General features: G+C 41.0%; 2 protein-coding genes and 1 long non-coding RNA gene across 3 annotated transcripts in view; 2 read left to right on the top strand and 1 right to left on the bottom strand.

Annotated features, from left to right (window-relative positions):
* Positions 1-195: 195 nt before the first annotated feature.
* On the top strand, positions 196-6,715 carry LOC111592149 (V-type proton ATPase 16 kDa proteolipid subunit). Its single transcript, XM_023304196.2, has 4 exons — positions 196-343; positions 1,122-1,232; positions 6,237-6,426; positions 6,486-6,715. The coding sequence occupies exons 2-4, from the start codon at positions 1,148-1,150 to the stop codon at positions 6,688-6,690; spliced, it is 480 nt and encodes a 159-aa protein (XP_023159964.1). The 5' UTR covers positions 196-343; positions 1,122-1,147; the 3' UTR covers positions 6,691-6,715.
* Positions 6,716-11,385: 4,670 nt separating this feature from the next.
* On the top strand, positions 11,386-11,748 carry LOC115482768. Its single transcript, XR_003944124.1, has 2 exons — positions 11,386-11,594; positions 11,665-11,748. It is a non-coding gene; the product is annotated as an uncharacterized LOC115482768 (long non-coding RNA).
* Positions 11,749-12,035: 287 nt separating this feature from the next.
* Positions 12,036-23,404, bottom strand: part of LOC111592232 (zinc finger protein jing) — a 183,130-nt gene continuing 171,761 nt past the window's right edge. Inside the window, exons 2-7 of the mRNA XM_030226127.1 lie at positions 15,378-17,742; positions 14,056-15,341; positions 13,436-13,976; positions 13,208-13,355; positions 12,965-13,142; positions 12,036-12,899 (exon numbers count right to left, since the gene is read on the bottom strand). Of these exons, the coding sequence (XP_030081987.1) occupies positions 12,371-12,899; positions 12,965-13,142; positions 13,208-13,355; positions 13,436-13,976; positions 14,056-15,341; positions 15,378-17,742 (5,047 nt within the window). The 3' untranslated portion in view covers positions 12,036-12,370. The remainder of the gene's footprint in view (positions 12,900-12,964; positions 13,143-13,207; positions 13,356-13,435; positions 13,977-14,055; positions 15,342-15,377; positions 17,743-23,404) is intronic.

The following is a 23,404-nucleotide window of genomic DNA, read 5'->3' as shown; positions in this document are numbered from 1 at the left end:
CAATAAAAATGGCCACAATATCCCATATACCAAATATATCAGAATGCATTTCTGTCTAACTCTTTAAAATACCAAGAAATTTCGCAGGCTGTCTTGGTAGTTCACATATCAGTACTGTAAAACGATATTTAACAATAATATCGATAAGAAAAAAAACAGCAGCACTGTAAAAAACCGCCCCCGTGACTAAAGTTTATAAAAGAAAACGATAACGCACCGTAGGAGTTCAGTGCCGTATCCAAAAGCAGAGCGTGCTTTAGTCGCCTAGCAGCAGCAGCAGCCACCAATAAACCCGAAAGGCCAGCCACAGAAGCGAATTGCTTTGAATTAGATTTCTAATCACGTGAGTGAAAAAAAAACAATCAAGTCATGTGAGGCTCAATCGAAAAAGATCTTATCAAATAAAAACGATGCTGCTGCGACAACTTGTAAACGAAATAAAAGAAAATAGAAAATGGCATAAAAAATCCTTTTATAAATTGGTACAAGAGTATTTTCTGCCACGACACTCACACAAACATGCACACACCACACCAATGGCAATGAATGTAGCTGTAAGAGTGTGCGCGGCGAGAGAAATGCTGTACATTTCACTCAATATAAAAAGAAATTGATTTAGAAACGGAAACAACTTGCAAATATTGATGATTGTGCTTGAAAAAGAAGTTTTAAATAACTCGTGTGAATGCGCATGTGACTGTATGCGTGTGTGTAATTTTCCAGCGAGTTTGTCATTGCCAATTGGACTTTTTATTTGAGCTCATTTCGTCATGCGCTCATACGCACGCACACTTAGGCACATGACTTCGACACACACGTAAGGGCTCTCAGAGACACACTCAAAGTCGAGATAAAATTCAATAATTGTGAGGCGAGCGATGAGTGTTTTTGCTCTCTCGCAACACGCTCACTCACAAATCGTACGTCGTCGTAGCAGCATTGTTGTTTAAAAAGTAGCGCAAGAAAATTTTATATACACATATATTGTATATGTAATAAAAATACTTTTTCTAACTTGCAAAGCAAAACGCGCGATATATAATAAAAATAAAAAATAAAAAAAAGTGCAATAAACGAAAAGCATTAACAAAAAACATTTAATTTAAATTTTCATCTTGTAGCCTAAAACACACAAAAACAAAGCAAAATGTCTACAAGTACGAGCGCCGACAATCCAATCTATGGCCCCTTCTTCGGTGTTATGGGCGCTGCGTCCGCCATTATCTTCTCAGGTAAGTTTTAACCAATTCGTAATATTAAAAGAATTCGTACACAAAAGGGATACGCAGCGCTGCATGCGTAGAAAAATCGAACATTGTGTGGCGTAAATGCAAGAAGAAGAATATCTAGTCAGCAAAAAAAAAGTACCTATGTATGTATGCATATACGTTGGCTTGTTTGTAGCTGGCAGGCGGCAGCGGCAAGTGTACAAAAATTCAATACACTCGTAGTCAGAAACGTACATGTATAACAGTAGTCGTGCATGTGTTTGTGTTGAGTTTTAGTTCGTTCGCAATGCGCGTGACTAGCAAAAAAAGGGAAAAGGAAAGTTCCATATTTTTGCCAGAATAGTTAACCGCACGCATATTACATAAAAACAAATTCAATTATTTTTGAATTTTGTATGAATGTTATGCGCATTTAATTGCTTTATTGCAAACACAAAAATGGCAGCATCGAAATTAGAAATTTTCTGCTTTTATTTTTTCAACATGCTAAAAACGGCATTACTCATACACACACATCGGGCAGTGAGCGGCGTATAAATGCAAAGAGCAAATTGCGGAGAGCGAGAGAGTTGCGCACGCTCTTCTGTCAGGCATTGTCATTGTTCTCTCAGTTCTATGTGTGAGTGTGCAAGAGTTTCTGATTATATTTGAAGTTTGTGACGCGAAGCTCGCGCGCTTACCTTTTCACACAGTCACAAGACCAACTTTTTGGTGTTGCCATACAAAAGCAATTTTTCTTGGTTTATGTTTTTAATGAATGTAGAAAAAAGAGCGTAACTGCATGGATGGGGCTTCCGGAGATATAAAGAATGCACTAATGTTGATAGTATAGTGGCGTGTATGATAAAGCTTGTGAATGTGTTATTAAGTGCATTTTTTCCTCACATGAAATGTATTTATAAAAACATCAGAAAAATCATATAAATAGGTTAACGTACATGATTTTCAATCAAAAAACCCATGGTTATCTGATCACGATGTTCGCTACGTACACATGATTAATCGCCCTGCATTGTTAGTGCTTATAGCACAATAGTAATCATAATAATAAACCGTAATCACATGCCACTTCTTACCTCCTTCTTTTGCTTCATCAGCCCTTGCATGATCAATCGACTCGAAGACTTAGAGGCATCACATGCCTAGGCTATCAAATATCATACACATATTCTACCTGCCTCAGCTGATAAGTAGTACGGGCTTATTTACCAATAACTTGACTTGGCGATAAGATAAAAGAGCCTTGTTTTTTTTTTCGTAAAGCAAAAAAGAATTAAAGAGTAGCAGGCGCGTGCTACTATTCTATAAAGTAGCTCAAATGTTTATAAGAGAATATAGCAATACTTTTGAACATATCAAATAGAGCTGTAACCTATTTAAGGTATTTGGATAAATAAACAAGACAGAAGTCAATGACATAATTATTATGTCATGCATCAAAATTAGTCTTGTGATTTCCCCCTCCTTTAAAAAATCAACAACTCAGTTTGCTTTGCTTTAATATTTACTTTGATGATTAGCGTAACGCTGTATATAAATTTCTAGATAGCGCTTGGACGTCTTTGTGACATGGCAACAATGATATCGCAGCCGTTATGTAATTAAAATCAACAGCATAATTCACTTTTAAGATTGGAAAAAAAGTTGTGAAAAATCAGATACTGTCAGCATGTAAAGTGCACTCGGCTTGAATATTTGTGCAATATCTGGCAACGCTATTGAATCGCTCACTCGATCGTTAATAAAAAGAGAGCGAGCAAAAAAGTTTTAGCAGCACTCAAGCTGCCGACTTTTTCATGCTGCACTGCAGCAGTTAACTGATTCAGCTCAAAGAGTGTGACGGATTCTGACTCATTGGCTGTCAATATCGCACACAATGGGCGTTGCTTTTTAAGCTTCTATCAGTACCCACTGTTGTTTTTGTGCTCGTTATTACGATTTCAGAACATGCTTCACACGCACACAAAGTGCCTTACACATGTAAGCACTCGCACACACACATACGCACACTTAAATTTACACCCACATGCCTGCGCAAACTCAGTGTCAAAATAGTAGTAGATAAATTTACATACAAAATAAAAGTAAAGTGTACATACACATGTGCATTGGTATTTATATGTATTTAAATTATATAAAAATATATATGATAATGTCACGTGTAAGTTTTATATTTACTTTTATTTTTCTTGCTTCAAACGAAAAGATGGTAGAAAAAATTTCCATAGTAGCAGCAGCTGCTTGGGTTTTGAGCGCAGTAACGACCCTGTTTTATCTCAAAGAGAGGGAGAGAGCGTGACTCTGAGCGTATAAAACGTGGCAAACAAAAGTCAGATTGTATGCGTGTATGTGCATGCTCTATCTGTTGGATTATAATAAATTAACAATAACTTCTAATATGATTAATATACATATATATTAGCGTATCAATGTGCATACGCGCACATCCTGTACTAACATATTATCTAATCAGCAGAAGATTGCGCACATAAAGCATTTTCTCAATTTGTAATCAGAAATTTGCACTCTCCTTGTTTGTGTGTGTGTGTGATTATGAGAAAAAAGCAAGCAGCAGCAACCCAAGCCAAAATGTCTCAACAATTTAGTTACTCGTAAAACAATGTACAATGCAATGTTTTTATTATTTTTATTTATTTTGTTTTTTTTTTTTTCATTTTTAACTTTTTGTTCTTTCTGGTTTGCGCATTCCAATGCCTTTGACTTTTTCACTTGTCTCAGCATTCTCTCCACATTGAGCAGTGTTTGATAAGCTGGTGCTGCTTCTTCTGCTGTGCGCCGCTCTCGCTCTCTGTTTCTCGCTCTATCTTGGTTCTTTTGTGCGCGCACTCAACTGTGACGCTTCAATTTGTTGCTGTTGCTGTACATCGCATACATATATATGTATATATTGGTTACACATACACATGCACATATCTTTATTCATTTTGCTTGCTACTTTCATATATTCCTCTCATTTATATTTATCTAAAAATGTGCTGCTTGTTTGTTTTTGTTCCTATGCTGCTCGGTCTGCTTCCTCTTCTCTTTGTCGGTTTGTGTATTGTTCACTAACGGCGCCCACGCGTACGTCTGCCATGCGTCTGCTCCATTGAGAGCAGATAAAAAATCGAACGAGTCAATGCCACATTTAAAATTGTAATTATTATTAAATGTAAATTTTGCGAATTTGAATGCAGAGCAGTCGTTGAAAATAGTTAAATGGCGCGTATTTGGAACTTTTGTTATGTATGTGTGTGTGCATGGGTATGTATGCATGTTTGTAGTTTTATAGTTCTTACAGTCAGTGGCCAAATTAATGAGGCATGTAACAATCAGCTGTTCCTTGGGCCTTGTATATAAATTGTAGCGTTGGTACAAATTATTTTGAAATTGAAATAAAGTAAAAAATCAGTCTCGAGCTGTGTTAATTCCAATTATAGATGTCACAAAATATTGCTAATGCATTGTAGGGATTTAAATTATTTTCTATTTGTTTCTTTGGCTATAAACACAAACTTTGTTTATATTTAGTTATTTAAATATATATATATATATATATATATATATATATATATATATATATATATATATATATATATATATATATATATATATATATATATAAATTTAGCGGGAGTCCCCGCTACGATGTCATTTCTAATTTTTGATTTCAATTTCGTTTCGATTAATGTGCTCTCAGTTTCTGTTTTTCGGTATTGGATAGCTACAAATGTGAACACAATATTTACATATATATATATATATATATATGCATTTCTCTCTAGGCAAACAGAACATGAAACAATAACAAGTATATTCCGGTTATTATGACGTAGGTAAAAGGTGAAACTGGCAGTTTGCTTTTTAATTAGTATAACTTATAAAAAAAACTTTAATGCTTAAACAATTTTTAAAATGCTTATATATATATATTTATAAGTAAAACTTGCACGATTTTATTCGTTTAGTATGTGTTTTAGCGAGCCCTTCATTCAATTTGCACCGATAGAATATCAATTTGACTGAAAAAGTTAATTAGCATTGAAAGTCACATGACAGTGCCAATTAACGCAGCCAGCGACTGTAGCTCTGTTGCTCGGTCTCTCTCTGTTACTCTGCTATCTCAGCGGCAAATGGCATTAACGTTAACTCTGAAACATATACATGCTCAGACACAGGCGCACACGCTCGTATACATATATACGCACACACATACACGCATTGTAGTTTATACAGATGTGCAGTTTTTTTTAACCTACCAGCAGTTATTGTACGTAACTGTATGCGAGTTTTAATTCGATTTATTTGCGCTTCACGCACGCACACAGACACAAACTCAAGCTGTTTTGAAAATGTATTTAACAAATTCCATTGACCGTCATATGAAACTGGTTTTATATTTCAATATTCAGTACGCGTATAGACATGCTTAAAATATGTATATAACAATCATGGATTATTTGGCAACTCTAGCACTTTGGCTTCTTCGCATTTATTCGACCTTATCAAAGAAATATCGTAGAGAGCAGCAGGCTCAAATAAATATGAGCGAAGAGAGTGTGCGTGTGCACACCAAAGCGAAAGAAAAAAAAACACTCAAACGACAACTCTGACTGTGACTGTTGAGCAGTTATATATGTATGTATTTTTGTACATATATACGTAAGTGCTTTTCGTTAACTGCGGGTCATGTGACCGCTAAATGTTACGTTATTTTACAGAATTTCGCTTAACACCAACATGATTTTCGGTGTCGGATCACATTTGAAAGTATGATCAATGACGTAACGTAACGTAACGTCAGGCTTAAGGTTGGGCAGTTAGTGTGAGCATATCCATTATATAACATGACAGCCAAATATTTGCTCAAGGCTTACCAATTTGACCTTATTGTAGTACAGAGAAAATTAAGTTTGAATAGACGGGGGCAAAATGAATTCAATATCGAAGTACAGGGCTGCTTAATATTTAATATATATATATAAATGCATTTTTATTATTCTATAGCACTCGGCGCCGCTTATGGCACTGCCAAGTCTGGTACCGGTATTGCTGCCATGTCGGTGATGCGTCCTGAACTGATCATGAAATCCATCATTCCTGTGGTCATGGCGGGTATCATTGCCATTTACGGTCTGGTCGTCGCTGTCCTGATTGCCGGCCAGCTTGATGTGCCCCAGAATTATTCCCTGTACAAGTGAGTATTGACTATATCTATTTGTGGAACTTTAACTTAATACAATGTTTTTATAACAGGGGCTTCATTCACCTGGGCGCGGGCCTGTCCGTGGGCTTCTCGGGCATGGCAGCCGGCTTTGCGATCGGCATTGTGGGCGATGCCGGTGTTCGTGGCACAGCACAGCAGCCTCGTCTGTTTGTCGGCATGATCCTGATTCTCATTTTCGCTGAAGTGTTGGGTCTCTACGGCTTGATTGTCGCCATTTACATGTACACGAAATAAATCAATCAATTCAACACACACCCAACAACACGTAGACAAACAGCCCAGCAATCAACAACTAAAACAACAACAACAACTGCAAGTAAAAAGTGCATCAAATTAAATAAATTACCATCCAACAATAACAACAAATGTCAACACAACTTGGTGTCAACTCTGGTGGCCGTTTGTATATAGCAACAAAAAATTAAAAACAAAATAACTGCAATTGAAGAGTTGGGCGCCAGTGTTGTCACATAAGGAGGAAGAAGAACAACAACACCATTTATGATTTTTTGTTATTTGCCGTTTTTACTTTGCATATAGTTATATCATATATGTAAATTGATCAATTGCTGGTCCACTGTTTAGTTTAGTTTATTTTTTCCGTTCAAATCAATTTTGCAGTTAAGTTCATAAAGTTGTAATCAAATATCAAATTTGTCTCTTACTCTTTTTCTTTTATCTTTATTATTTTTTGCGCTTCACAAATCGTGTGCTCTTTGTTATTTGTTTTTTCCATTATTATTATTAAATAATGTTTAGTGTATATGTAAAATTCGTTAACGAAATCTGTAAAGAAAAACCACAACAATTGTAAATTTGCATACAGCTGCAACAACAAATGAAACAAATTTAGCGAAAAGGGCCAAACAACAACAAAAATTAAATACAAATAAATTACAAATCGAAACCAACAACAACCAACATAAATTGGGCTGCTGCACTTGCGAAGGGGCAACACTTGCAATGCTTACGGCGTTGCTACCTCGCTCAAGACAAGCCCGAGCCATGCAGTGTAAGCGGCAACGTTGTTGGTGATAGTAAAAGACAAAAAAAACTACTTGGCAATACTTCAACAACTGCAAACAACAACCAACTACATACAATCATAAACACACACACACACACAACTCCAACATACACACACACACGCATACAAAATGTAACTAAGTCCTATGTTTATTTTTAATTATTGTTCAATTCTAAGAATGATATATTAAAAATTAATAATAATAAATTATATATATATATAATTATGATTTTTTTGTGATAAGAAAAAACATAAAAATTGTAATACAAATACAAACAAAAACCACAATTACGGTATTGATATACATAATATATATACACAATATATATATACTTATATATATGTAAACGAAAATGATAAACAATTATACATATTAACATGAGAAAGTTGTTATAAACAAAAGCAAAACCATACAAATCAAGAGCATGATAGAAACGGTAAACAAAACAAAAAAATTAAACAAGTTACACACACCTACACACAATTTTTCCGCTGTTATTGTATAGTAAAGAAAAATATTATATATATATATAAAATATATATTATGTATAAAATATTAACATGAAAATGTAGTAGCAAAATTATAAACAACACAACACAACAACAACAAAAGTCGTGCAAGCAAAACAACTATATAAAACAAAAAATAAATACGTTAACAACAACAACGTTCAAAAATGCAACAAAAAAATTGTAAAATCCCAACAAATTAGAAGTTATGCAAAAAACCAAAAATAACAACAAAATCGATTTGTATACTAGCAAATAGGAACAACAATTTGTACATCAAGAACAACAACAACAACGACAACAACATAATGTGGCAGGTGGGCACGGCTGCGGTGCGTACTGCCCCTTGGCCGCCGATGCATTCGTGATGCTGAGAAAGCGGAGGTGACCAACCCGTGCAGAACGCGCATCGCCCAGCCACGCCCACACAGCTGCACACATATACAGACACGCACAGCTTAACAACCCAAGAACAACAAGCGAAAACAAATGCACAAAAAGACAAACAAGCAAAGCGAGAGAAACATTCAAATTTGTATATTAAGCTTCGCCCCATCTACTGCGGAAGATGATCGCTCCTCTAAAGCCGCAGCCTGCGTGTTGCTTGCTTTTGGGGGCGTGGCGTACCGTAGGGGGACAGGCCGCGTATTCGTTCAGGTTGCTGCGCGTGGCTTGATACGAACTGTTATTACTATTTGCATTCTCCAATTACTGTACATCCACACGAACACACACACATATATATATACGATCGATGAGGTTTTTAGAGCAACTACTGTAACTGTGTATTCGAGAAAAACAACATCAACAACATCAGACATTGTATGAAATAAATTGTAATTTCTAATTTCCAAAAAAATATTGACTTTTATTTTAATGGGGGTCTTAGAAGTGGATCATCGGACTTTATCCGAGATGTAGATTTGTGTTTCACTTAATGACAGCTGCTGTTGCTGTGCAGCTCTCATGTGGGTTGCTGCTGTTACTTAACAGCCGCAGCTACATGCTGTTAGTTAGCAGTAGCTTAACATTTGTGTGTTAGGCATTTATGTTCGCCCAGAAACTAGTCGGCCTCAGTGTGTAGAAAGTTGAGGAACTTTGTCTACCTGCAGGAGAGTGTCGTACCTGTCTCTGTTAATACATGTCAAGTCCTCTTGGCAGAGATGACATCTTTGATCTATAGAAATAAGTATATAAAAATATATATGTTCCTCCAACATCCAAGACTTACCTTCAAGAAGTAATTATTATTTACTGTTAAATTAAAACAAACGTATTAGTTTTTGTTTTTTAAATATTTTCTTCCTTTATATATATTTTTTCTTTTCTTTTCTCAGCGTTTACATGGTTTCTGTTTACTGTTTACTGTTTACTGTTTACTGTCGGTTCCACTTGTACAAACTAAGTTTCGTGTATATGTAGAGTTAATACAATATATATATATAGGATATATATATATATATATATATATATAATCTATGTATAAAATGTTATTTTGATTACATTAATTGGAACTGAATGCTAAATCAAAATGTGTTTTCGGTTCTCTTTAGCTTGGCGAGCTCTAAAATTATTCATAAGATCGGAAAACGCGATACAGAAATTTTCCAATTGCTTTGCTAATTCTTAATGGATTTGTATTGATTTTTATGTAATGCTTGATTCATGTTTTTTTAATTTATTAAAGCAGTTTGCATTATTAGTAATTTAATGTTAAAATAATAATAATAATATATATATATATATAAATATATATATATATATATTTATTTATATATATATATATATCTATATATATAGTTGTATTCCTTGTATATCAATAAACTATGTACAAAACGAATTGGCGTTAAGAAGGCAAAGGTATTTGTTTTTGACAGATTTTTGGAAGATTGCAACTGGAATCCTCTAAAATGATATATGGGCAATCGAAAAATAGTTGGGGAAAACTCTAGATGGGCAGCTTTAGTATCCCGAAGAACTGCGTTTACGTAATATTAGCAAAATATTCAATTTTTTAACCTAGGCTTATTCTGTTTACTCTCGTTCACTTTTCTTTTTAACTTTCTTTTCTTAATTTTGTTTTGTTTTTGTTTTTCTTTTTTTAATTGTTGCTTTGTATACTTTCCCTTGTTCGGCTGAATTTGACGACAGCTAACCATATATTAAATATAGTGTCTATCCTTAAGGTTCTTTAGAAAACTTGTCTCGAAAAATTCCTATTTACTTTGTATTTTTTCCTTTGTTTCGCAAAAATCTGAGGTAGTTTTATATATATATACAAGCTTATATATATATATATGCTTCTTTATTCATTTTGAATTTTCTCTCATTTTTGTTTTGTTTTTCGTTTGTTTCTTTTTTTGTTTGTTTCTTGTTGCGGTACAAAATATCGAAGAATCTTATGTTAGGCAATCCCAAAAATATTTGTTTGAACTCCGAACCTACATAGGCGATTGTTAAAAGGTATTGCTTTCAAGTATATATATATATATATGTATATATATATTGCCTACATCATTTACAAAATGCAACTTTTGCCTCATTCTCATTAAAATAATAAAATAACTCGAACTAAGAAAGTATTCTAATGCCATGCGTTATCTACACATAAATATATATATATATATGATATAGTATATATATATATATATATATATATATATACATGTGTGAGTTTGCTTATAGTTCTTGTATACAATTCTTAAGTTGTAACTTTAAGTACCCGATTTAATGGCCAGGGATTCTAACTAACCAAGCATTACTAAGTCTTGAGTATGTTCTACAACACGCACACACATACATATATATATATATATATATATATATTTATATTTATATATATATATATATACATATATGTATTGTTTATATATATTTAATATATTTTATGGGGAATTTATATGTTTTATTATTGTTATTGCAACATACGAAAAAGCTTTGTGCGAAATCAGATAATCAGATTTACGAAATCCAATATATATATATATATAGGGTGTATATATATAAATGATCTATAAATTTAGTTTTAATGGATATATTTATATATCTATACATTTATCAGTCGATCTTAAACTGTTTGTTGTTGTTCTTTTTGTTGTAGTTGTTGTATTCATTTCGCTTTGGCAGTGTTGAGTACTTTTTAGGGTATTCTTCGTCGATCTTTGCATAACTTACTTTAAAGACTTTACAAATTGTTAAATATTTTAAATGATTTATTGTTAGGGCGAACTCTGCTCGAACCTGACCTGTGACATGTGACATTTGACATGTGACATTTGACTGTTAGATAAATAATAAAATCAAAATTGGAAAACAAACAAAAAATTGAATACGAAACGAATTTAAACAAATAATTGCTTTTATTTTGTTTTGCTTTCTTTTGCTTTGTTTTGTTTTGTTTTGTTGTCTAAATTAAATTGTTTAAGTGTAATTAATTAATTGTTAAATATTTACATACGAGTTTCCTAATCAAAAATTTTGACTACATTAATTTGTTAAAGATAATTTTGAAAACTTTTTCTTTTTCCTTTTGCTTTTTCTTTTCTCTTGGCTGTTTGCTAAAGAAACCTAAAAACTGTTTTTGCATTGCTGTTCGAATTGAGTACATTGAATTTGTTTAATTAATTAATTAGTTTAAGAATTAGAAACAATTTTTTTCTTTTGTTTTGTAGCGATAAATGCTTCAAGTCTTATTCTTGTTGGTTGTTTGTGCGTTTTCCCTTTTGTTTTGGAAGTATTTGAATACAATGAAACGATTAAAACGAAACGAAACGAATAAAGAAAACAATATCAAATCAAAAACGTTTCAACTTAGAGTACATAAAATTATAATGAAGATGATATTGGGAGAAAAAAAGTCTTGTCTGCGGCGGCGTTACACTCTCTTCTGCGTTCCTTCGTTCAGGCAGTTCACAATTTACATAAAGTAGTTAAAAATTATAAATTTAAAACTAATTAAGTTTACAGCTAACATTAGGCGATATATATATATATCTATGCTTGTCTTCAGCAAAATAAAATACAAAAAAAACCTATAAAATTTGTTCACGCGTTTTTTTTTCCGTTTTCGTTTTTGATGATATTGAAGCGATTTCTATATACATTTGATGTGGATTTGCATTATTATCTAAAAACTGCAAGCAATATCTGCCTTCTATATATGAACAGAGCTATATATGTATGTTACAAGACTTATCGTATAGTATGCATGTATATGTGTGTGCATGTCTATGAAAGTTTCGGGCTTTGTTGTTTGGGTGGCCTTACATAAAAATAAACTAAAAACTACTTGTCACTGTTTACTCGTTTGTCCTTTGGGGGCATGTTGGGGTTTGTTTTGTTTGTTGTGGGGTGGTTTAATTACTTAGCAAATACTTTCTAAATCGGCACCAGCGCATCTGTCGGCACTAGCTGTTCCACTTTAGTCGCTATTTTTGCCGCTGCCTTGGGGGGTTTGCGCGGATGTTTGCATCGCTGTTGCATTTGCAGCTTGGCTATGCTGAGCACCTGCTGGTAGCTGGAGACGGTACCGCTGCTGGTGCTAATTGTGCCCGAGACGCCGTCGTCTTCGTCCTCGTCCTCGTCCTCGTCGTCTTCCTCGTCTTCGACGTCCTCGACGTCATCGTCGTCGTCATCATTGTCATCTTCATCGTCCTCCTCGCTGTCTGCACACTCGCTGCCGCTCTGCTCCTCCTCGTCCGCCATCTGCTGCTGCTGCTGCTGCAGCTGCAGCTCGCTCACATTGTAATCGTCAGCGAATAGCTGCGAATCGTAGCGCAGTCTGTAGGCGGTGCTCAGCAGACTATCAATGCGTGTCTTCTCCGCCGGGCGCATGTGCTTAATTTGCAGCACCTTCGAGTGCTGACGCGTCCTGTTCGGGCATTCGGGCATCCACTCATCCGAGATGCTGCATCGAAATAGGCATAGATAAGATATATTCTCTGCTCTCTCATTCAATCATGTTTCACTTACATCTCGCGCGGCGACCAGCGTACGAAGCACTCGTTGCCGCCTTGCCGATTCCTCCTCCTCATCAGGCACTGGCCCTGGAACGTGATGGCCTGAGCGCCGTTCGTAAGCGTGCTGATCTGGCGTAGGCGATGCTGCAGTCCCTCCATAATGCCCGTGTCAAAGAAGTCAAACATGCGAGCTGTACGATTTGGAATGGGAGCATTTGTATATATATTTATTTTCCAGTTCAATATGTTGCCTTACCTGAGAAGGGCTGTCGGCGGTATCGCAGCTTCTTGCCATTCTTGCGCAGCTGCTTCGGCACCGGGGGATCGGATGTGCGTTTGCTGGTGCTCTCCTTGGCATTGTCCGTGGCATTGAAGTGATTGTTCACGTGCTTCTGCAGAGCCAGCTGCGAAGGTGGAAGGAAAGTCAAGTTAGCTCAGGCTGCCGAGTCGAAGGGCACGTGTTGTAGTGTGGTTCTTTACTTACCTGTGAGCCAAAGCGCAGGCCGCAGCCCTCGACGATGCACTTGAATTGCTTTGAGCCGCCATGCGAGAGCACATGGCGTTCCAGCCAGCGACGGGAGCAGGACTCTTTATTGTACACCTTGCAGCCCACCCAGAGGCAGGCGAAAGGCCCCGTCTGCGTGTTGACATGATGCGTCTGCATGTGGTCCAAGAGCTTCGAGTTGCTCTCGTGCTTCTTGTTGCACTTGTCCCAGTAGCAGACGCCATCATGCCGTTTCGCACCCTTGCCGCCTGCTCCGGCGCCGGCCGGGAAGCGGATCGTCTTGGGCTGCGACAGAATCGGCGAAATGGCGCACTTGGGCAACAACTTGCTGGCGCTCTCCGCCAGCGTCGTATCCACCATGGTGCTCGGCACGAGACAGGGCGAGGCTGTGGAGCACTCGTCGTTGCTGTTGTTGCTGGGCGAGGCGGGCGACGGCGCATTGCTGGCCAACGAGTTGCTGTCGGAGGCGTTGCAGCTGTTGCTGCTGGCCGAGGCGGGCGGGCAGACGGACTTCGAGGAGCTAAGATCAAAGAGCGACATTCAGAGAGTGAGAACTGGTTGACCCGACTAAGAGATATCTTCTGCTGACTGTGACTTACATGGCATCTGCAATGGAGTTGCTGCTCTCGCTGTTGCTGAGGCTGCCGCCAATGCCGGACTCGGGTGTCAGACGCTTGTGCGTGGCCGTCTCTGAGGAGGCCACCGACTTGTCGTCCTCCTCATCATAGTTGCTGCTGCTGCTGCTGCTGCCGACAACTGTCACAGCTGCGGCTGCGGCAGCAACAATTGCTGTGGCTGCAGCAACTGCTGGCGTTGCTGCCTGCGAGCAGTCTTCCGTGGCACTGGAATTGCACGAGGACGTGACCATCTCGCTGAGCATGTCCTGCTGGCTGGCGTTCCCCTCCGGCGAGCACATCTGCTGCGTTTGGCTGCTGCTGCTGTTGCTGCTGGCGGCCGGCGATAGCGCCGAGCTTAACGATGCCGGCGTCGAGGCCTCCAGCGAGAGATCTGCTGCGCTGCTCACCGAGCTGCTGCCGGTGTAGCTGCTGCTGCAGTTCGAGTTGCACTCGGCGGCCAACAGCTCGTGCTTCAGTGGCTCCACGCGTCTGGCATTGGGCAGCTGCCCGGCAAAGCTCTGCGGCTTGGGCGTGCTCGACAGCGGAGGCGTGGCTGACTCCTCCATGGGCTCCGACTTGATGGCCACCAAAGACTTGCCGAAGGCCGACAATGTGCTCGACGAGTGGGCGGACAGAGCCGGCGAGGCACGTGCCGATTGCTGGAAGTTGCTGTTGCAGTTGCTGTTGCTGTTGTTGCTGTTGCTGCTGGGCGAGCTGAAGGGCAGCGGCGTCAGCGTGCATGGGGCGGGTGTTGCGGCTGTGGGCGTGCCAGTCGACGTGGCACTCTTGCCCAAAATGCTAATGGCGCCATTGGAATTCTTAACCAAGTCAAAGAGATCAGCGCTGCTAGAGATCTTAGCAATTGTTGTCGATGGCGGCAGCTGTTGCTGCTGCTGCTTGGCCATGCTCAGCGTTGGCGTGAGCTTGGCCGGCGCTATGCTCACCAGCGGCGGCGTAGGCGTCGTTGTGGGCGTGGCACACTTGCGCAGCTGCTGCAGCTCCTTGGCAGCAGCAGCGCCCGCGCTGGTTGGCACCAAAGGCGGCGGCGTAGTGGGCGTGGCAATGGCTGTATATTTGGTTTTGCTAAGTGGCGGCTGCTGCTGCTGCGCCCGCTTCTGATACGGCTTGGCCAGCCCAGCAGGCAGCGTGCGCGACTTGGCGGGCGAGGCGTTCGAGATGGTCACCAAAGGAGGCGGACCCTTGCTGATGGCACGTTGCTGTTGCTGTTGTTGCTGTTGGGCAGTGTTGCTGTTGTTGATTACAGTACTCGAGGCGTTGCTGTTGCTGCTGGCAGTGTTACTGTTGTTGTTGTTGCTGCAGCTGCTGCTGCTGCTGCTGTTGGCAGCAGTCAGTGGCGGTGGCTGCGTGGCAGTGATTAATTGTTGCTGCTGCTGCTGTTGTTGCTGCTGCTGTTGCTGCTGCTGCTGATGCTGCTGCTGCTGATGTGAGAGCAACAGCTGGGCCAGCTGCTGCTGCTGTTGCTGCAGCTGCAGCTGCTGCTGCTGCTCGCTGGCAGGCTCAAATATGGAACTCAGGGCGGGTATGGGCTGTAGAGCAGGCAGCGCATGATGTTGCTGCTGCTGCTGATGTTGCTGTTGCTGCTGCTGCAGCGCCACAGCAGCAGCTACTTTTTGCTGCTGCTGCTGCTGCTGCTGGTTGTTGGCAGCAATGGCTGCTGCAGCCTGAGCCAGCATCGCCGGCAGCGTAGCTGCATTCAGCAGCAGCCCCGCTGGCGTCGCCATGAAGACGGGCTGCGCAGGTGCCGCGGCGCCCAAGCGCTGAAAGTGCTGCTGCTGCTGCTGTTGGTGGTGTTGCTGTTGCTGCTGTTGCGCGGCGATTGCTGCTGCAATTTGCTGCTGGAACAGCTCCTGCAGGTTGGCGGCGCCATTGGCAGCTGTGGGCGTGGCAGCGACCGCTGCAGCAGCCGCCTTGACAGCCGCCGCCTGTTGCAGCTGCAACTGTTGCTGCTGTTGCTGCTGCTGCTGCTGCTGCTTCAGCAGCAGCTCCTGCAGCTCATTCAGCCCGAAGGGATTGGCGCTAGCTGCCGCCGCTGTGGCGGTCGTTGCCGTTGTCGTTGTGGCCGTCGTCACCTGCTGCAGCTTGAAGACGGTGCCGTTGAGGAAGTATTGCGCCGCTTGCGCTGCCTGCGCTGAGGCGGCTGCTGCTGCTGCATTGTTGCTGGCTGCGGCAGCAACTGCTGCCTTGGCCACGTTGTTCAGCTGCATGATGTTGGCGGCGGCCGCCAGCTGCGGCGGCAGATGCACCAAGTTTGGCAGTTGCACGGGCAGCTGATAGAGCGTGGGGTTGGGCGTGGCAGTGGCAGTGGGCGTTGCAGCAGCAGCAGCAGCGGCAGCGGCCGCAGCAGCCAATTGCAGCTTCTGGCAGGGCTTTGTAGCAACTGTTGTTGAGGTGTTGTTGCTGCTGTTGCTGCTGCTGCTGCCGTTGTTGTTGCTGTTGCTGCTGATGATGTTGCTGGGGGGCGCGCGATAAGCTGCTGCTGCGAGCAACGTTTTCGATGTTTGCAGCTGCAACTGTTGCTGCTGCTGCTTCATTTCGGGCGTGCGCGGCGCAATGGCCACGTGCTTTTTGGCGGGCGATTTGCCAGTGCCCGCATGGGCGTTGGCGGCGTGTGCATTGTGGGCGTGGCTGTGGCTGTGGCTGTGGCTGCTGCTGCTCGGCGTCTTGCGCAGATTGGGCGCCACCTGAGCAATTTTGGCGGGCTGCTTGCTGCTGCGTTCGATTTTCTTGAGCGCCGGCACTGGCAGCACAGCAGCAGCAGCAACAGTTGCCGTCAGCTTGGGCTGCAACTGTTGCTGTTGCTGCTGCTGCTGTTGCTGCTGCTGCTGCTGCTTTTGCTCATTCAACTGCGAGAGTATGTTGAAGTATTTGTTGAGCGAGGCTGTTGTTGCTGGCGTGCTCATTGTCAGCGTGTTGGGCGTGGCTGTTGCTGCTGCTGTTGGCGGCGGCGATGGCGTCGCCGACAGCTTGCCCGGTGTCGCCTTCATTTGGGATTTGAAGAAGCCCGTGATCTTGGTCTGCGACTCCTCCTGGGCAGCTGCCTTCAGTCTTTTGTCGCTGGTGCTGCTGCTGCTGTTGCTGCTGCTGTTGTTGCTTTGTGGATCTGAGCGAGACTTCTTGGGCGCCACAGCAATGCAGGCCAAGCCGCTGGCCTCGTTGCTGCTGCTGCTATTGTTGTGGCTGTGGCTGTGGCTGCTGCTGCTGCTGTTGACTGCGGCGCGCTTCTTGGACGCTGCAACAGCCGGCACGGCAGTCGAGGTGCTGCCAAGGCTCGTGTTCCATGGCCATTGCAGCGTAGGCAGCGTCGTGTTGTTGCGTTGTGGGATTGCTGTTGCAGTTGCAGTTGCAGTTGCAGTGGCAGTTGCGGGTGCAGTTGCATTGGTTGCTGTTGTGATTTTGGCAGTGTTGTTGCTTCTGGCGGCGTTCGCTGTGTTTGTTGCTGCAGCAGTTGATGCTGCAGTGTTGCTGTTGCTGTTGTTGTTGCTGCTACTACTGCTGCTTGGTGCAGCGCTGAGTATTTGTGGCGGCATTTTGTTTAGCTGCTGCTCGTCGCTCAATAGCGAGTGCGCACTGTACGGTGAGCCAGGCTCGGATGCATCCTCACTGGAGCCTGTGCTAGAGTCTGCGCAGCTTAGCGAGGTGGCAACGCCGCTGCAAAACAAAACAAAAGCAGAACCAAATGCATCAGATAACAGTTATAAAAGGCAAACACAAAAAAGTTCATGTTAAGTTAATTTCAGCCACACCTTTGGGCAGTCAGACGCGCGTTTGTTGCTGCTGCTGCCCCACAAGTGCAGCAAGTGAGTTTTATGTGGAACACATTTCGTGAGCACTTTAATTCATGTTCGCTGCATTTTTCTTGGCAAGCACAAACACAATAAACACAATAACAATTCGTTTAGGTTTTTTTTCATACAGCTTTGTTTTTTGTTTTATTGGCTGTTAGCTAACATTGCTGCAGGCAGCGCGCATCACTAGCGCTCTGTTACAGGCGTTCACAATAGCAGGCGCAACAGCTGTGTAATTTCCCAAGCAATCGAAAATGGAAGTCTGCGAGCTAACAAAAGCTAAATGCTACGAACTGGTCAACCAATGGCGCTTACATTCGAAATGTGGAAAGTAAAAATATTTTTAAAACAGACAATATTTGTATTAACAGTATTAGTAAATTTAAGAGGTATTTACACGCAACACAAAAATGATTATTATTATTGATAAAGAACCTAGGAAACGTCTTTTTTGTCCCTCATAGTTTAAACACGTTAAGAAAACAATAACAGCAAGCGAGAGGCGAAAGAGAGAGAGAGGGTCAAGATACATAAGCATGCAAGCTGCGATTATGCTGCTGCCGCTGCTTCTTCTTCAGCTGCTGAGAACGGCGCACGCGAGGTAACGAACGAACGACCGAACGAACAAACGAATGAACGAATAAAAGACCGAAAGAGCGAAAGAAACGCATATGTAGCACACAAAAACACACAAAACCAAAAACGGGTCGATAAACGAAAGCATAAGGTAAACAAAAAAAATAATACCTCACGCACACACACACAGAGACAGACAGTATAACGCAAGAAGCAGCAGCAGAAAAGGAAGAAAAATAAATTCAACTTCCATTCCATGCCCTTTTGCCAGCGTGTTTTTTGTTGTTTGTTGTTGCTTTGCTTGCCGTACTCTGGCCGTCTGTGTTTCTCTCTGTGTATTCGCCTGTCCCGCTGATTGTCTGTCGTCGTTGCCCGCGTGCAACATAACCAACCAACCAACAACAACAGCAGCAACAGCAACACCAACAACAACAAGAAGTTGGAACGCGAGCATTCTAATGCGGGAAAATTTCAGTTTCAGGTAGTAGAGGCGCAGGCAAACAATCCGAGTGCCGTTTTGCGCTGCAAGGGGAAACGAAATGGGAAGTGGACTGCACGTCGGCAGTTGTGACCCCCCAAACCCGCGTTTGATGTTTGTTTGAAATTCTTGTTTCTTTTTCTTTTTTATGTGTGCATATTTAACAGAATTAATAAAAAGCGTTGAGCGTGAGGCTTTTTCACACACTCGCACTCACACGCACACTTACACGCACGCAATCATATTAACATATGCACTTGCGCTGCCTTCTTTTTACAGTTTTTGTTTTGTTTTACTTATTTTACTATTTTTCTATTTTGTATGCAGTCGTTGTTGTTGGCAATGCTGACTGCACTTGATTCTATTTTTTAACAGTATTTATGAGCGTTTTGAATTTGTTAAATATTTTATTTGACTTTTGTGGTTAAAGAATTTTTTACTGGCGACGCCGACAGCAACAGCGACAGCAACGTCGGCGTCGATGCTGGCATTTCACCTGCGTTCGCTGTCGAAGCCTTAGCCTCAGTCGCTGCTTCTGACGGCCGCGACGCCAGCATTCCTGTTAAACGCATCGTTAAAAGTTGGGATTTGTTAGACCGCCGCTGTTGCCGCTGTTGTAGTTGTGTTTGGGATGGGACTTTGATGGGTTTTCTTTTAATGCCCCGCCTCTTTATGTTCAGATACCAAGCACATACACACATACATAATTAACAATTGTGATATATGAATGTAAAATTTATAGATTGTTGCCATTTAAATATTCGAACTATTTTGAAATGTTCAAGTTCGTTTACCTTTAAAGCAGGATATTTTGTCATTAATTGCTGGCTTTCCAGCACGACGGAATGAGTATTTTAATATATTTTAATTTTTATCCAATTGGATTCTGTTTTAAAGAGGGGTTCTCCTATTGGCTTTTACTCGCCTATATTTAAATAGTTACTTTCAAGATTGTATCTTGTGCGAGGGATATAATACAATTGTATTTTAAGATAATCAACGAACACTATGAAATAGTCTTCAGCTGATATAGGATTTCAAAGGAGCTCTCATGATTTGTACCTAGTTTACTTTGTATATTTTAAATATCAATCTAAATAATTAGAAAAGTATCCGCTTAAAAGTCATTTCTAAAGTTCTACAAATGTTTTTATGTATTTATTTTTTTATTTATTTAGATTTTGGACTGATTTTATAAAGATTAAAATATGCCTTATGGACTTTATTAAAGTAGCATTTTCATAGTTAATGTTTATTGTAAAACACATTCTTTACTTTTATAAATTCCATTTTCTCACAATGTTAAACTAAAATATTGTAATTTTTTCAATGTTCCGTTTAATTAACTATATTATATTTTAATATTTATTATTTATTCCATATTTTTCGAACTCAAACTGATATATTTATGTTTTCTGTTAACATATTTTTTCATTTATTCTGCTTTTCGATTTATGTTTCACCGACGGCATTTTTGCTTTTGAGTATTTCACCTGCGAGTCACATTTCCCCTTTTTATTTTTATCAGTTTTGTCCCTCTCGATGATATTTACTTAAGCATTTCATTTGTTTTGGTAAGTTGTTTCAACTGAGAGTTTTTAATTGCATATTCCTCAGTTGATGTTCAATTATTTATTGGATTGAAATTATTTTTCATTGTAAATTAGGCACTTGTATTTTATTTTTCATTGTCTTGGTTGTCGTTGCACACTTTTCACACACTTCATATTAAATTCATTGGCGGCCTCCTAGTAAAAACGCCAACAATTTACATTTTATTAGTAAATCCCATTAGATACACACACACACACACACACACGCGTATACGAATACATATACAAAGTGACTTCCACTTCCGCCTGTGAGATGCCTGTGTATGTGTGTGTGTATCTACCACCCAACACAAATTCCAACCCCTACCCATTCCATCGTTTCCCCCCATCCCTCGCACAATTGAGCATGCTTCATTTGCAACGTATGAATGAAAAGCGCGCGTCGTTTTGGGTGGGCAAAACGCGACAAAAAAACACAAGAAAGGGGGAGCAAAAGAGACAGAGTATGAGAGAAGGTGAGAAAGAAATCATTGCATATTTGCGTGGGCAAACAAAAACAAACAATGTTAACAGTTTATTTAACATATGATGTAAATGTAAGCGCTGCTGTAATAGTTTGACAGAATTAAAACACACATACGAGCATGCACATACTAACGTATGTATGCATATGTATACAAGTATGTATGTATGCTACACACACTTCACTACACACTACTACAACTACAAACACATGCGCAGCAGCTGAGAGGGAGCAATGCACGCGACGACAACGGCGACGGCGACGTAATCGTTGCCCCCTTTTGATTACTTTTATTTTTAACACACACACACGCACATACGCAGAGGCCGTCGCATCTTTGCAGACGTTGCGTTCTTGTTGTTTTTTTTTCTTTATTTTGTTCTGTTGCTGTGTACACATTTAACTATGCTTGTGTTGGTATACTAACATTTAATGTTAGACAGCAGCTCCTCCAACGGCGACGGCGGTTATCCAAAGCGCAGTGGCAGCGCACGCTAGCAGCACTTAAAGCTTAAATGTTTCACACGCACACATATACACGCACGCACACAGTCGCATACATAGACCGAATCACAGCTCACGCACGTTTGTTTGTTTCTTTCTTCTGCTGTTTGTGCATTTGTTATTGCACTTGGGATATTTGAGCACTTTGTGGCATTTGTAGTTGCATTTGCATTATTTTATGCTAGCAGAGAAAACACAAACACACAGAACATTGTTTTAATTAATCCACACATAAAACCAAGTTCCCAAGCGTTTGTTTGTTCGTGCGCTCGATGCCCGTTTCGATGCCGTTCGTCCGCTTGCAATCTGCAGACGCGTCCGTCGCGTCAAAGAGAAAATGGCTGAATGATGTGAAAGAGAAAATGAAAGACTGATTTATAGAATTCGTAAAAGGCCAGCAGCAACAGCAGCAGCAGCGGCAGCCGCAAGAAATTCCCTGTTTTTGCTGTTGTTCAACTCAGAGCGAAGTCGTCGCACCGTCGCGTCGGCTGTTTTGTTTGTTCACTCTTGTTCTTCTTCTTGTTCGTTCTCTCGTTCTTACTCTCGCGCATTCTCTCTGTCTGTCTGTGTCTCTTGGGCGATCAGAGAATTTCCCTGTATAAAAAGGGCCCACGGGACATTCTAACGGCAACTCCGGCCGAAAGAGCTTTAACTGAACCCTATGTCTGGCGAGGACTATAGCAATGCCGCTCATTGCTTCGGCTTCGGCACTGCCGAACCGGCACACGACCAGCGCACCCACACATACACACGCACGCTTATGCATTCGGTTATGGTTCCCTCGCTCTCTCAATCTCTCTGGCACAGGCACAGGCCTCTCTCAGAGTGCAGGGCCAGCAACCCTCGCGACTCTCTTGCCTCTTGCTGCTTTCAGTTCCCTACTTTTTGCCCATTATTATTATTATTTTTATTTATATTTTACTGCATGTTGTTGTTGTTGCAGGCACGTTAAATATTTCCTGTTTGTATGTCGTCGTCGTCGTCTTCTCCCCACTTTGAACCCGCAAATTGTGTATGTGTTTCCATCTGTGTGCGTTTGCGGGGGGCAGTTCATGTTATGGTCACGTACACTGCGGCCTCTGCTCCCGCTGTCTCGGCCGCTCCCATTGCCGCAACTGCTGCTGCTGCTGTTGCTGCTGCTCTCAGTCCCAGCATTGCCGTTATGCGTCCACATTTGTCGCGTGCTCTTCTTCTGCTCCTTCCTCTTCTTTTCCCTGCTTGTGGCTTTTAAGGCTGTCGTCGTTTTACTTTTCTTTTCTTTTGCCTCTCTTTGCTTAGCTTAAATGTTTATCTAATTATTTTGACGTTTTTGCCGCCAGTTTATCAGTTAATTTTCCGACACTTTGGTAAAAAAACAGAATAAGCAATAGAAAACTATTTCATTTAATGTTAAATTATGCCCTTTTATCAGTTCCACTAACTTTTTGTCTGCTGTTAGTTAGCATGAATGTTAACTGCTAATGCAATTGTGGACAGTTTATTTAAGAAGGGATTTTTTCTTAAAGGAATTAAAAACTGTTTCGTTAAACATTTTTGAACGCTGTTTTCATCTGCAATCTGCTGGTTGCTGAACCGTTTTCGCGAATTGCTTCAACTTCCTTCCGTTGCTGCGTATTGCTGTCCATAAATGAAAATTCTTCGCATTTGCCCACAGCGAGGGGTGCCATAAGCAAACGTCTAGTTCAAAGCCTAAGTTCTCACAGCTGGGCGCAGTCACCCGCCCAGCACCTTAGTTTTTTCGATTATTTTATTTGATTTTTTCCGTCAATTTTGACTTTGATCAGTGGCAATAGGTAATATGCATAAATTCGACTAGTTTACGCCAGAAATTTGCAATGAAAAGAAATTGTAGCCAAGCACAGCCCCTACTCTCCTTACTACCCCTACCTCA

Source organism: Drosophila hydei, unplaced genomic scaffold (assembly GCF_003285905.1).
Source record: "Drosophila hydei strain 15085-1641.00,03,60 unplaced genomic scaffold, DhydRS2 tig00000060-arrow-pilon, whole genome shotgun sequence".
Classification (NCBI taxonomy): domain Eukaryota; kingdom Metazoa; phylum Arthropoda; class Insecta; order Diptera; family Drosophilidae; genus Drosophila; species Drosophila hydei.
Note: the sequence above shows the minus strand (reverse complement) of the source record. Positions and strands in the feature narration are given on the sequence as shown.